Here is a 15566-nt window from a genome sequence, read left to right on the forward strand (position 1 = left end):
TAAAAATGTGTTTCGTTCACACTCAGGAACTTGAACGCAGCCTCGTGTTAATAATGAATTAGAAAAAATAAACAAATTACTTAATTATTATTTAAATACTGATAAATTAAAATTATTATATCTAATGTTTCTATATGAATAAATAAAAATAAGCTATTATGTATTAAATAACAGTTGCCTTTGGTCAAAATTGCTTTGTATTAAAGGATAAAATTAAGTACCTACCTAAAATATAAGTCAGAGTTTATAAGTACTAAGGGTAAGACCTGCAAGGCCTTTGTGCATATTAAGTTGTACTTAATAAAAATAATACTCACGGCACATTTGTTCTGGTAAAAATTAAAGCTATATGAAATAACAATAAACTTATAACTAATGTAACCTTAGGTTTAAGTATTTTCCTTACAATTTAACACTTAACAGACATTTTAAATATATTTAACTGCCTATGAATAAAAGGTAAGTACGGATGTTTGGTTTCCTCTTACGAAAAGCATCGGAGGGAGGTCTTTGCTCATCATCTCTAGCCAGGACATATATAGCGGAGCTGATACGGAACCCTGGAAACAGATATGTGCATTGTGCAATTAGAAATTATTTCTTCACCTTGGAATTATAATAACATTTTGTATGAGTAAAAATTCAAAAGGAACGGAAAAAAAATAATAGTTCGCTCGTCAAATATAGCGCATAAGGTGTGTATTTATAAAAAAAATAATAAGAAGAAAGATGGGAAGATGTGAGATACATTAATAGAATGGAAATAACCTTTCTTGGCATCGGTAAGGACATGACAACGAGGCGCGCATCCTTGGAGTTAGCCAGAAGCAACTCTCGCAGACGGAGCTGTCTGTTGGTCTTCTCACAAAGTGTCGATAGTTCCGTTTTGCTGATTAAGCAATCTAGAGAAAAAAATAATAATAAATAAAATATTAATCGGTATAAATACATCTTTGGTATTTAATATATGTGACAAGTGTCTACCGATAAACGCGCAATCAATAATATTTTTTTTAAGAATACATTCTGTCAATAGATCCTGTAGTCTAGTCGACAAGTTGAAAATGGAACAAAATAGAGATACTACTCTTAAAATTATGTGCGATAGCTCATTGGATCCGGAATGACGTCTAGAAAAATGTGCTAAAAGCGTGTATTAGCACATAAAAAATTGCAAAAGTTATAGACCATTAAAGATGAAAAAATAATGGCATTTAGTTTTTTGCCAATATTTAATAAACTATTAATATTTAAGAAATTTCAAATAAAGATTCTGAAAGAGGAGGAAATTTCTAATAAAAAACTCCTAACTCCCAGAACTCTATCTCCATTATTTATAATGTTAATTTAACGCTGAAAATAGGTCTGCGGTTGACATTTTTAGGATTCGCGCGTGGCGTCAAAAGCGACTACGGCACATTAATTAATTTATTTAAGGTATTGAATATTTTTTTTTAAATTTGAAAAAATTATGGTGTGTTCTGAACACTATAATTAATTTATTCCCGTTGAAAATTTTAATTAAAGTTAATTTTTCAACAAGTTAAATAATTGTTAACTAACGAAATTTTCTCGAACGACCGTCTTAATTGTAAGTGAAAAAAAATGTTTAAATAATGGTCGTAAAAATATTTCGCTTCGTAGAGCCTTTCTTACATACATACTTAACAAGATCGTGCCATAAAAGTTAAAAAAATATTTATACTTTGTTTATAACAATTTTTTTACTTAAACAAAAACTTAAAAATCCGTGTAATGATGTTAAAAAAAATTTTTTTTTTCTAAATCATCATATAATCGTTTTTTTATTAATACAAAATATTTATTGATTTGCAAAAAAAAAAATTCCCGCCATTTGTTGATAAATTTTTTTTAAACAAATTGATTAAATCAATATTTTTTAAAAAAATTTTAACACAACTTTATTACATTAAAAATTTTATGATTTTTAAAAAAAAAATTTTTCCTTAATAACAATTTTTAATTGTTTATAATCGTTTTTTTTTAATTTTCTATTGTTTAAATAATTAGTTAAGAAATTTTTTTTTTCCTAAAAATCATAATTGACAGTCTTCTATAAAGTAACAGAAAAAATTTTTTTTTTAATCAACAATTCTATTGTTTATTTACTTACCAATTTGTTATAAACAAATATTCAACTTTTGTTTATTTTTTTTCTAAAACTGCTAATATTTAATATAAACAAAAGTTGAATATTTGTTTATAACAAATTGGTAAGTTAATAAACAATAGAATTGTTGATTAAAAAAAAATTTTTTTCTGTTACTTTATAGAAGACTGTCAATTATGATTTTTAGGAAAAAAAAAATTTCTTAACTAATTATTTAAACAATAGAACATTAAAAAAAACGATTATAAACAATTAAAAATTGTTATTAAGGAAAATTTTTTTTTTAAAAAATCATAAAATTTTTAATGTAATAAAGTTGTGTTAATTTTTTTTAAAAAAATATTGATTTAATCAATTTGTTTAAAAAAAATTTATCAACAAATGGCGGGAATTTTTTTTTTTGCAAATCAATAAATATCTTGTATTAATAAAAAAACGATTATATGATGATTTAGAAAAAAAAATTTTTTTTTAACATCATTACACGGATTTTTAAGTTTTTGTTTAAGTAAAAAAATTGTTATAAACAAAGTATAAATATTTTTTTAACTTTTATGGCACGATCTTGTTAAGTATGTATGTAAGAAAGGCTCTACGAAGCGAAATATTTTTACGACCATTATTTAAACATTTTTTTTCACTTACAATTAAGACGGTCGTTCGAGAAAATTTCGTTAGTTAACAATTATTTAACTTGTTGAAAAATTAACTTTAAGTAAAATTTTTAACGGGAATAAATTAATTATAGTGTTCAGAACACACCATAATTTTTTCAAATTTAAAAAAAAATATTCAATACCTTAAATAAATTAATTAATGTGCCGTAGTCGCTTTTGACGCCACGCGCGAATCCTAAAAATGTCAACCGCAGACCTATTTTCAGCGTTAAATTAACATTATAAATAATGGAGATAGAGTTCTGGGAGTCAGGAGTTTTTTATTAGAAATTTCCTCTTCTTTCAGAATCTTTATTTGAAATTTCTTAAATATTAATAGTTTATTAAATATTGGCAAAAAACTAAATGCCATTATTTTTTCATCTTTAATGGTCTATAACTTTTGCAATTTTTTATGTGCTAATACACGCTTTTAGCACATTTTTCTAGACGTCATTCCGGATCCAATGAGCTATCGCACATAATTTTAAGAGTAGTATCTCTATTTTGTTCCATTTTCAACTTGTCGACTAGACTACTGTACGGTTTCTGGATCAACGGGATGCTTTTAATCATAGAGGATTTCATATCATTACTCACTTACAACAATAGAATAAATGCAGATAATTAAATGTTAATTGCTATGGAACAATGTAACATAAATATTGAAAAGAGTGTTTGCGTCTGACTATATTCTCGAGGCGTAACTGCCACGATTTAGGAATTCGCCGCGCTTAAAACTAAGAAAATCTGAGTGAGCAAAATGTACAGCCTTGACTCTCATAGATCCTGAATTTTGGATATCATATAAGAAGCCTATGAAATCGGGTATTTTGTGTTACGTGCCCATTTGTCAAACTCGATATAGATGAATTATAAAATCTTTAGAGTACTTTATCTCTAATACAGTGGCGTAACTATACCATCTGGGGCCTGTGGCAAATTATTTTGATGGGACTCTATCAGTAAAAGTCACGTTGTACTCAGTTTAATTTTAATACTAGTATCGTTTAATTTTAGTACTCAATTACACGTTGTATATGTCCCACTAATGGCCATAGGCCTCCTCTCGTAGGCGAGAGGGAATGGTATGTAGTCCCCAAGCTACCCCAATGCGTATTGGAGACTTCACATTCATCCATAGAACATAATATCTCTTGGGCAGGGGCCCTCTTGGGTCGGGGGCCGGTGGCATTTTGCCAGCCCTGCCACCCTATTGTTACGCCACTGCTCTAATAATACTCAATGCTATGATATTTATTTACTTTACCTTCACCCATAGCTTCCTCAGTGAACTTTTGAATTGTGTCCTCAAATAACTGTTTAGTTTCCGGTTTGGGAGGTTCAGTGATGTCCTGCACCATTGTCAACGAAGAGTAGTCAATACGGAATTTGCCTAATAAGTTTGCCATGCTGAAATAGAATAAACCGGTGTTCTTAAACGTGTCCTAGGAGTGATAAATATATACTATATTTAAGGCTTAATATAAACCAGTGATATATAGATAGGTGCGCGGTGTCTACTAAGATGTCGAATTACTCACCGTATATAATACGCATTAAAGTATATTGTGGAATATTGATTTGATTTTATAGTATACTTTATGCTTAGCTTTGTGTCACAACCTAACAGCGTACTTTAAAAAAAATGACTTACTTTCTTTCCTCAAGCTCCATTTCATGATGTCGGTTGGCGAGCGCGAATATTCTCAACTTACAGTTAGACCAGGCGCTACGCTGAGATATAATGTATGGTAGTAGAATTGTCAGTCCACCATCGTCATATAACCACCACACGTCTAGTGTACCACTTTCCTATAAACATTGATATACATATTTGTAGTTTTATATGTATGTGTGAGTCGGGTAATAATGGCTAGACCAATGCTTCCCATGAACAATTGTAATATAAAAAAATTAAATTGGTTACTTAAATGATAAGTTTTAGTTAACGTTTAATGACTAGGAAATTGGGTAACAGTTAGTAAATTTTCAAAATATAATGAGTAATTCAAATTCCAAATAATTTTAATAAATTTTCAAATTAACAATCAAATTGCCCCCTGTGAGTGAGACCAATAATTTATTTTCATAGAGCTGTCTAGTTATCAAAAGTTTTAAGAATTTAAAGATATAGGATGTCATTTACGGCCAAAATTAATAATGTATCCTCAATCTATGATTATAACCAATCTTGGACTGATTCATATCTAAAGACCGATCTCCAATCTGCATGCCAATAAACATTTCTGCTATCCGATTGTTTATTTGACAAAAGATTGACAGCAATCTTTTGCGTGATCCTTGCCTCTCGACCGCGTTTCGTTCAATGCAATATGTTGTGGTCAAGCATACCAAAAGTTTGCTGTTTTTGGAACGAAATAAAATAAGTAAGACTAATAGGGTCTGTTTCACAATGTATGGATAAAGTAGCAAATAGCTATGCAACGTTTTGTTTGTTTTTTTGTTACGAACAAATAAAGTTACAGAATTCTATAGAAAAACATAGAACCTCAACCTTTTTGTTGGTCATTTAATATTACTTGTAACGAAACGGGCTGTCATTTTCATATGGTATTTTTGTTTGTTAGGTTATTGAGTATTTTAGTACATATTATTACAAATATAAATTTTCTCTGAGTAGTTTGTGTATCTTGTTTTTGTGATTCGAGGTTGGTTCTTTAACTTAAAAAAATGTCTACGCAAAAACGTGAAAGAAGCGTCAATTTCAGCCGGGAAGAAGTTGACCTTCTAACTTCGCTTGTTGCTGACCATAAAAATATATTAGAAAATAAAAAGAGTGACTCAGTCACCTGGCAGGAGAAAGAGCAGTGCTGGAAGACGCTGGAGGCGCTGTTTAATAGCACAAGTGGGGTAAACTTTCGCAGTGCTAAAGCTTAAAGAGGGCTACAAGAAAAACGTCTGCCTTGATACATGCTGAAACATATCGTACAGGAGGTGGCCCTAGTGCTGCTACTCCTCTTACCCCGATCTCTATCGAGGAAAAAGTCAAAGACATGATATTGTTGTCTGTCGAAGGAAATGAAAGTCAATTGAAAGGAAAAGCTTCTAAATAAGAGAAAGCAATGGGCATTTGAAGAGGAAGAAAGAGAGCATAAAAGATAATTATGGGCCATAGAAAAAAATATATTGTTAAATAAATTAGAAAAATAATAGATTTTGTGCCTGGAGCGAGGATGTATTGTATTAAAAATTTGTATTTTTATTTAAATAAAAGCATTGAATTTTTATTTAATTTATCTCAAAAATGTTGTAATTTATAAAATATTATAGTAATAAAGCAAAATAATCACTTATAAGATTACTTCGCACACTTGCATTTCCCACGTTGTCAATTGCGCTTTGATCAATATCATCAGCTTGTTCATCTACTTGTTGCAGTAGTTCAAAATGTTCATCTCGCATATCAATAGCAATATTGTGCAACACTGCACATGCCACTATCACGGCTTGTACACGAGATACTTGAAGCAAAACCTTTTTTGACAAACCGATTTTTTCCAAACACCATATTATGTCCTTTCCACCACATTTCTGCTTCGTATTTGAGATTCGTTATAAAGATGTTCTGCTGGAGTCTTGAGGTTTTGAAGTGGAGTTAGTAGGTAGTATCTATAGTAACAAATATTTTTGGTTGTAGCTAATATTTAAATTTTTTTTACAAAAGTTGATGAAAAGATGAAACCTGCAAGAAGTCATATATGATAGACATCACTTTGTGTAAAAGTGTCTCCAAAGCTTCTTTTGTTAAATGTGAATTCGGCGTCATTCAGGCCCTGGATATAATAAATTCTTGTCTTCTTATGTCTTCGCACAGAAGTACGTTGTCTTCTTCCAGCTTCAGAATTACTATCCCAATCGGATAATTGCATTTAAACTTCCAAATCACTATCACTAGAACTGGAAGATGACGAAGATGAATAAATTTTCCCAATGAATATTAAGTTAGGTCGCAATCCCAAACCCAAATCATACGAGTTTCACCGATAGCAATCCGAGATTGATTTGGCCAATCGAAGCACTGTCAAAATGGACAGATAGGTTGTTGGCATGAGTAAACATTCATTTTCATACAGAGGGCAATCTTCAATCTCTTATCCGCCCTCTGAACGATTGGTTGAATAATTAGATTGGTATCTCAGTCCATGTATTGAATATTGGCATGCTTTTCTTTAGAAATGGATTGAATTGTCAGTCTATGACAGCTAAAATTGGATTGAGATTGCATATTGGTTTTGGCCGTTAGCCTACACGAATAGTAGTCAATGGTCTTTTAAATTTCATGCGGTATAAAACAGAAGCGTTACTTATTGTATTTTTAAATAATAATCGTTTTAAATTCAACAACTATTTAAGTTTAGTCTGTAGGGTATTTTGAATACAGATAGAATAATCTTTTTTTAGAACTGAGAACATTTTTACCTGTTTTTTCTTAAATAACGTCATTTGCGATAACTGTTCCATAGATAACTCTATCCCGGAGGCTGACTTATATATTATATTTCGAGGTATATCTGCTATTTTCTTATCTTTCTTCTTTTCCTTTGTATCACTCTTCTCTGATATAGTAAACGAACGAGATGTCGTCAAAGTTAGTAAATCTGTAGATATATTTTATTTATATAGAGATTTTTTAACTTTCTAGAATACATAAGGTTTTATGATTTTCAAACTAATATATAAATATCTCGGGGTGTTTGTGGTAGTATATTTCATATCGCTAAATAAAATAAATGCGAGTGAAGCCGCGCCCACAGTCAAATATTATATATTTATTGTGGACAAGTGAGAAAGTTATGTGGTCCCGAATGAAGAGACAGATTTATCCAGATCTTGGAAAGAAAAGCTTGTTAGTTTAACAGAAAAACTTACTTAAATTATGTCTACTGCTGGGTGTAGAGTCACCACGTATATCAAGGTCTGAATCTGCGTGCATAATGAGTGGGCCGCGTCGCACACGCAGCTCTCCAGTGCTTGAGGTACCTGTGAGACCACTAGCTGGCGTCTCCTCTGCTACAGACCCAAAGTCCAGACCTCCTGCTATCCGTACTATTGCAACTGCCAGGCGGTTCTCAAATGCTGTACTGTAAGTCGTAGAAAGTTTATGAGTTTAAGTACTGGAACTAGAGAGTTTATTGTTGATGAATTAACATTGGATCTAGTAAAAAAAATATAAGAAAGTTTGACATTTTCAATGTTTGAAACAAAACATTATTTTTTTTAGATTTATTTAATCGTTTCCGAACAATTTCGATCGTTACAACATCTTAATACTGATTATATAGAGAAGAAAAATAATAACCTAAACTTTATCACAACAAATAATGGACAATGCCATTGAATGTTGTGAATTCCGACAGTCTTGAACTACGAGTAATATATTGGAAAATTAAATCAAGTTATTAATAAAAGAGGTTGTACAAGTAGCATACCTTCATGTTTGAAAAATAACATGAAGGTAAGCATACCTAGCAAGCAAGTAGCAACTAGTACAAAACTTATCTTAATGGAAATAATTCAAAATTTATTCTTACTTTTTAGTATTATATACTCTTAAAAACATTGAATAATAAAACTAGATAATGAGGTCAAGCGTACTAAATCAACATTTACGTGTATCTAAAAATCCTGAACCTGTTCTATGACGTCCTTTTGAGGTCAATGATTTGTATAGTATGGCAATATTTATGTGATTTTTAATTAGTTACATGGTCACTATCACTTTAATATATTAAATATTTTCCTACATCTACATACCAAGACTAACTTTCGAAAAAAAACCAACCGAACAGAATATTTCGTAGCAATTAGTGTTTTGTTAGAAATTGAAAACTAAATGTCCCAATTTAAATTCTAATTTTTATACAGTTGAAAAACAGTTTTTAGAAATGAACAGTGTGATATTATATATTTCATAAAGTTGTCAATAATATCGGTATTTCATTGTTCTATTATAGGATTTCTTAAGTGTTGTACAGAAGATACGTACTGTAGAACATTGAAGTAAGATTCCAAGTCGGCTGCAGAAGATGTAGTCCAATCCGTCTTGTATCCCATTAACAATACATTAGGAACAAGTCTACCAACACCGGTAGACTGTATCAATGCGCGTGCGCCGGTCTCAAAGCTGTACCCGTTCACATTTGCACAAAACGCGCGTACTTTGCGCTCGCGTAGCCATTCGTCGCTCGCCCGTAATCGATATGATCTTTCTTTGTATGATAGTTTCTTCTGTAATAATTTATCATAATTTAAAACTTTAAGCAAACAAAAATAACATTAAGATTCACTTAAGGTCGTAACGCCAACTTTGATTGAAGTAATTTATCTTACATTAAGGCGATGTTATATAGATTATCAACAATTTGTTATATAGAATAAATTCATAGTCATAGTATTAATATACACCAAGACTCGTTTCCGCAACTATTTCATTGATTATTTTTCTTAAGACAAATCCGCCTTCTATCTGAGACACATGCGGTTTCCTCACGCTATTTTTAAGTTGAAAATACATAATATAAAGAATTGGTACACAGCCTAGATTGGAACACAGGGTAATAGTCGCACTAGGGTAACACTTCCACATATGTAGACGCAAATAATTTGTTTATTACAAAATATGTACAGTTCTGCCTTCAAACTTATATTTCTCTAATACAAAAATGCTTTTACCTGCTGCACGTCACCCACAATCATGAGAGATCCAGACTTCGTAATGAGATTGCCTAGATCTATCAAAGCGGGCCTGTCTTGAGGCTTTCCGGCTAGTATTAACAACTGTGGCCAATAATTCTTTACGTGTTCACTTGTACGTGCCAAGTTGTGTACACTTGACAATGTCGTCTTGTACATTTGCGCTTGAGTGCTGCTGCCCCAGTTAACATCTATGAAAAGTGCAGAAATTAATTTCGTATGCTTTTACAAATAGCTACTTCCAGCTTGGAGACCATACTTCTTTGTGCCTTTTTATGTCAAAAAATTTATTAGTTCCAGAAGATACTTGAGTAGTTTTGCGTCGTGTTGGTTGTAAGTATATAAAGCAATATCTATAAACCTATTCTCAGAATTTCTATCGACACTGGCCCACAGTTTATAAACAGTAATTGCAATACATGAATAAACGTTGAAATTCTTTAGAAGAAAAACTATTTGAGTCATCTATCTATTTTTATTGAAAATGTAATCTTACGATACAATTCTACAAGGCGATTTTCTGCCATACATCATTGATTTATGGTATTTCTATTCCTAGCAAATATCTAAATGTGTTCCGTGGAAAACGATGCCATTACTCAATGTTAGGAGCATATTTAGTTCACTCGTCACTTTGTTCTCGTTTGTAGCCACTTGAAATGATATGTTTTACGTTCTTTCGCGTAAATTCAAGGAATGTTCATAAGAATTAGATCATGATAGAATGTATGAACAAGAGATCTTTAGAAATTTCACCGTCACTATTAAAAATAAACTCCTTATAATGCGCATAAATTATAATTCGCTTATACTATGCAAATTATTTGGCCCACAATAAATGTAATTTATTGCCTTATTAAAAATACTGGTCAAATATCACGTACATAACGAATGACTGTATTCTTAAGCACCTTGTTTAAGGACTTGACTGTGCTTTAAAAGTTTTTAGTTTAAGTTCCACTTATTAAATATAGATGTACCTATATTCAATGTACCTACTTTAAGTTAACTATTTATATGGTATAGAAATATATTATGTTTTCTCGCCTAAATATTTTGGCAATTTAATTTTTTTGTTAACTAATCATATTTATACAATTATTTTTTTGCAGAAATACAAACATCGTAGACATTACCTGGATGGCGGTAGTGAACAATGAGGTATAGAGTGAAGAAGATCGCGAATGTCACAAGTGACATCACCCAACTGATGAGAAGCATTATTGCCACGCACATTAGGAATCCTACCAGGGAGACCCAAACATTGTAATACTGAAAAAGAAATACAGTACTGCTTTAATGAGAAATATATTTAATTTTATTTTAAACTAGATGATCCGGTGAGCTTCGTATCATATATTTCTGAAAAATGTAGTCAAACCTTAGTACAAAATTCCTATCTGCATCATTAAATGCTTGACAACCAAGTGACAATTTCTAAAAAAAGAACAAAAGACATTAAAAAAAATATATATCAAATGTTTCGAAGCTAGAATTGTATTGGAAAATAAATTTATTTACGCTTATAGTTTCGATTTTTTTAAATTATAATTTATTATATATTTAAGAAATACTAATACTAATCATAAACACTAAAAAGCAAATTAAAGTGAACCATTAAAAAAATATTACATATTAAACATGTTTTGAACGATTTTAAACCTTCCCTGAACATCCGCAAATATTTCAAGATCAATATTAGCTAAATCGGTCCAGCCATTCTCGAGTTATAGTTTTACATTTTATTCATCTTTCGTTTTGTTTATGTCCCCCAATATTTATAAAATGTACTGTTATGTTATGAATATTTGTATTGAACGCATACCTGAATTGTGTACATTATTTGTCTTGGATGTCGTATTGTTGAAGAATAACAGTCATTTTTATTTATAGTGTAACTTACCCGGAATGTAGGTCGCCATCCGAGGGGCCGTACTAGTGCTGCGTGGAATGTGCAGAAGTTGATGAGCGCGTAGGATGCCAGATAGAAATTGGATATCAATGGTGCGATTGTATTCAAATCAGCTGTTTAAAAAAATGTTAGGTACCTCGATTAATCGCGTAAATATAGACGCTCATGTATTTATTTAAATGCCTATATCTAATATCTATTAATATAGGCTATCTAGTAATAAACTCCTCCGAAACGGCTTGACAGATTCTCATGAAATTTTGTGTGCATATTGGGTATGTCCGAGAATCGGACAACATCTATTTTTCATCCCCCTAATGTTAAGGGTACTCCACCTCTAAATTATATTATTTTTTTAATTCTATAGATTATTTTTTATGATACCGCTTTAAAAAATACATACAACCCCTAATTTTCACCCCTCTACGATCAACCCCTATTTTGTATTATAAATGATATACATGACAAAACGACGTTTGCCAGGTCAGCTAGTACTATATATAATAATGGCACTAAAAGTGGTGAACATGTTTAGAACAAAAATTACCAATATGATCACATGGAAAAACCATTTACGCGTATATCGCAGCTTGGTTATATTTGAGCGTAATTTTTATGAACTTTTCCTGGTAAGAGTCATAACTGTTTATAACTTAATTGATTGACAAATATTTTTTGTTAAACGTAGGTTGCTGTCTATATAATTTTAGAGCGTACCTATAAGTAAGAACACGAGAGATACGAAGAAAGTCAGAACGTATCCTCTGTAAGGCTCGCCGTGCTTTCCATAAGGCTTTGAGAAGAAGATGAGTCCAGGATAGATTCTGTCTACTCCCAGGGCTTGAATCAATCTTGGAACTGACAGAAGGTTCGTCAGGGCTGTTGATAATGTCGCTGCCCAACAGCCACCGTAGATGAATGGACCCCATGCGGACATAAGTTGCATCACCTGAAAGAAAACTAAAAACTTTAAACTTTCTAGTTATGTCTATTGTCTATTTCTAGCTGTCACTGTTTATGTGTAAAAGATACTTTTATTGCTATAATTGAGATTTATAATAGCGATAATGTCTTTTATAAAAATAGTGTGGATGCTGTTGTATTTTGTTATATGTCCTGGTTTGGTTTAACATATATATATGTACTTGTTTTCCTTTTACGAAAATGCTTGCATGGTAACACAGAGGAAAAACTATGTCAGTTTTTAGTGAATTAATCAAAGAACTGGCTACTCAAACACATCATTCTTATTTGGGTAGCGAGTACATCTTTTTTTTGTGTCTATTAATAAATTATTATAATTCTCATATTAGATAACTTTTAATTTATTTATTTACTCTTTATTGCACAAGAAGAAAAATACTAAGCGGTTTCTATCAGGCAACCCCAATACAAATTACTTAAGATTCAATGATTTTTCGTACTTACGGAATAACTATTGTGAAGTCCAAACTGACATCCACCGGTAATGTTGACACAATGCGACAGAGCGCTATTGTCTATCACTGATCCATTGACCATTATCAGGTCTGTGATATTTCCACTGGCATCTCTTAAAGCCCCAGCCCCAGATATGAGGACCATAGCCGCATAGCTGATCATAGAAATGAGCAAGGCGAGCAGTGTACCTTTAGGTATGGCCGAGGCAGGGTCCTAGAAAATATAAAAAGCGCCTTGTAAGCTTCGAGCAAGCCAAAAAGAAGGTGTGTTGATGACTCGATAGAAATAGTAGGAATAGACTGACAGACTATTGGCAAAGATAGAAAAATCTGAAAAGGGTTGTAGTGAGCCTTCATCCAAGAGGTATCCATATCCACAGGCAACTAACATTTATTTATAGCTATTGGCATTTAGCTATAAATAAATACTTACTACGGTAGGTTATAATACTAGGAGTAAATACTAACTATAAGAAATAAAAAAGGCTTTATTATTATAATATGAACAACAGAAAACATCGGTACTTGGCAACGAAATTGAGTTTTATATAGACACTGTTCGTGGATATCAAACCTAATCCTTCATGAATATTGTTCGAGAAAATCATAAATGGGTAATAAAAGTGTAAATGTCGATTTGTACATCATGATAATCTTCTTAGAATACTAACCAAAGCTAGAGTCTCAATAGGATTGTTGACTTCTTTAGTTGTATGAATCATTTTATGTGAAATCATGAATCACTCGATTATTATTTTCGTTAAGTACAAAATTCTATTTAAACATGTTAAATCTTGAGTAATGTTTGGCACGTTTTAAGATTATATATGCATGTATTTGTATAATGCAATATCGATTTTGACTAATTGAAATCTTTATATACTTTCGTCTATGAAGCGACGGGCGGGCGGGCGTTCTAAATGGCATGCTTATCAAATTGCAACGAAATGTAAGTTTTAACTCCTAATAAAGTATTATAATCCAATAGAAAATAAAATCTTATAGACCAAATGTAAAGTTTTAACGAGTCGATAAAAGAGATAGATCAAGATTTAGGGTTTATTTATATTAAAGAAATACAATACTTTTTTGTAAGACTTTTTTTTAATCAACTTCATGTTTTTCTTATAACAAGTTTGTTACCAAGGGAACTTCTTGTATGCCAGTAATATACATTATACATATTTCACACCAATTTCTATTCCACGCTTGCTCTTACACTACTAAATTTTAACCAAAACAATAATTTGATACGCATTTTATTCCAAAGCAGCTGTTCCAATGAATCATTCATAAAAAGAGAGTTGAATCATCAATATATTCTTATTAAAGCTTGTAAGCAATTGCTTCAATTCCATCAGCGAATTCTGAAAGCTGAGAGGTTAATCGAAATGACATTTGTAACATAAATTTTCTCGTTGAGCAAAAAACCTTGCATAAACAAGACGCCATGTTTGATCCTAACAGCAATTGTCAATCGGTCATTTCTCAAATGCCATATCGAACGATGAGTGTTTGCCAGAACTGTTAACAAATTAACAGGTTATTCTTTTTTATGCCGCCCATTAAAATATCTGGTATAATAGCTCGTAGATAAAAATGTTATAAATCGTAGTTTATAAATAGTTTTTTGCTTTATACGTACTGTACCTAATTATATAACTGAGATAATCACATCTTAAATATTAAAGTTGGTGCTAAGCACCGCTTATCGTATATTCGGACCTTGGGTCATTAAGGTTTATTATGTTTCCCATCAAAACCTTCAAAGTTATAGAAAAACCAAATTGCTATGAAGCATTATTCGAAACATCCGTAAATTTTAGACAATTACATACAAAAATGTCGTTTAACTACAAGGTAAAGGCCACAAGGAAGGTATAACTGTTATTCTATTTTGCCATTAACCGAATCGAACCAACGTGCTATGTGACGTCACTGTTGTCCTCGTAACTTTTTTTCGGGGATAAAAATTGATTCGTAATTTTTGATTAATAAACTCCATTTATATATTAAAAACCGGCGCAACAATAGTACCGGTCTTCTATGCCCCATTGGGTACTTACGGACGGCAAGTTCTCATTATTGAACACGTGTCAGGAAACATATGACAAATATTGACAGTTTTCTTGGAAGTTCCTGGCGCAAAGTGAGTTAATTTGAGCTTGTAACGTCACAAAATCGATGGGACGACGACAAATAGTCAACATGGACTCATTGATTCGTTCCGACGTAGTATATAGGAATAGGTCAAACATATGTATTAACACGCTTGAGGCGCATGCTAATTTCATTAATTAATTTATTAATCATTAGTTTAGAAAGAAACATGTATTCGCTATTTAATCTAAACTAAAATTGAGCTTCTTAAAAATCCGTTTTTATTGAAAACTCGTATTAATTACAACTGCTTTAAACGAAGCGTTAAAAGTAGGTATTACGCAATAATAACAAATACACTTATCCTATTTATACAATATCTTATGTATTCATAAAGGAACTATACGTTTCTACAAGGTAATTAATGTTTTGTCCTGAGTCTTTTTAAACGTTTATGAATAAGGTCGTCGATATACACAAATACTTATAAACGTCGCTTTTGCGCTTGGCTTAAAATATAGTGATAAATAATTGTATACAACATACGAATAGGCTTCCGGAAAGTGTAATCAGTGCACCATCTTTGAACTCCTTTAAAAATAGATTGGATA

At 31.5% G+C, this 15566-nt stretch overlaps 1 protein-coding gene across 1 annotated transcript in view; it reads right to left on the reverse strand.

Annotated features, from left to right (window-relative positions):
* LOC125050553 (bumetanide-sensitive sodium-(potassium)-chloride cotransporter) overlaps window positions 1-15566 on the reverse strand; it is a 30966-nt gene continuing 15400 nt past the window's right edge. The window contains exons 9-20 of the mRNA XM_047650476.1: window positions 12845-13069; window positions 12134-12365; window positions 11408-11529; window positions 10641-10776; window positions 9484-9695; window positions 8798-9039; window positions 7681-7892; window positions 7231-7409; window positions 4445-4602; window positions 4058-4200; window positions 769-902; window positions 1-560 (exon numbers count right to left, since the gene is read on the reverse strand). Of these exons, the coding sequence (XP_047506432.1) occupies window positions 447-560; window positions 769-902; window positions 4058-4200; window positions 4445-4602; window positions 7231-7409; window positions 7681-7892; window positions 8798-9039; window positions 9484-9695; window positions 10641-10776; window positions 11408-11529; window positions 12134-12365; window positions 12845-13069 (2109 nt within the window). The 3' untranslated portion in view covers window positions 1-446. The remainder of the gene's footprint in view (window positions 561-768; window positions 903-4057; window positions 4201-4444; window positions 4603-7230; window positions 7410-7680; window positions 7893-8797; window positions 9040-9483; window positions 9696-10640; window positions 10777-11407; window positions 11530-12133; window positions 12366-12844; window positions 13070-15566) is intronic.

Source organism: Pieris napi, chromosome 6 (genome assembly GCF_905475465.1).
Source record: "Pieris napi chromosome 6, ilPieNapi1.2, whole genome shotgun sequence".
NCBI lineage: Eukaryota > Metazoa > Arthropoda > Insecta > Lepidoptera > Pieridae > Pieris > Pieris napi.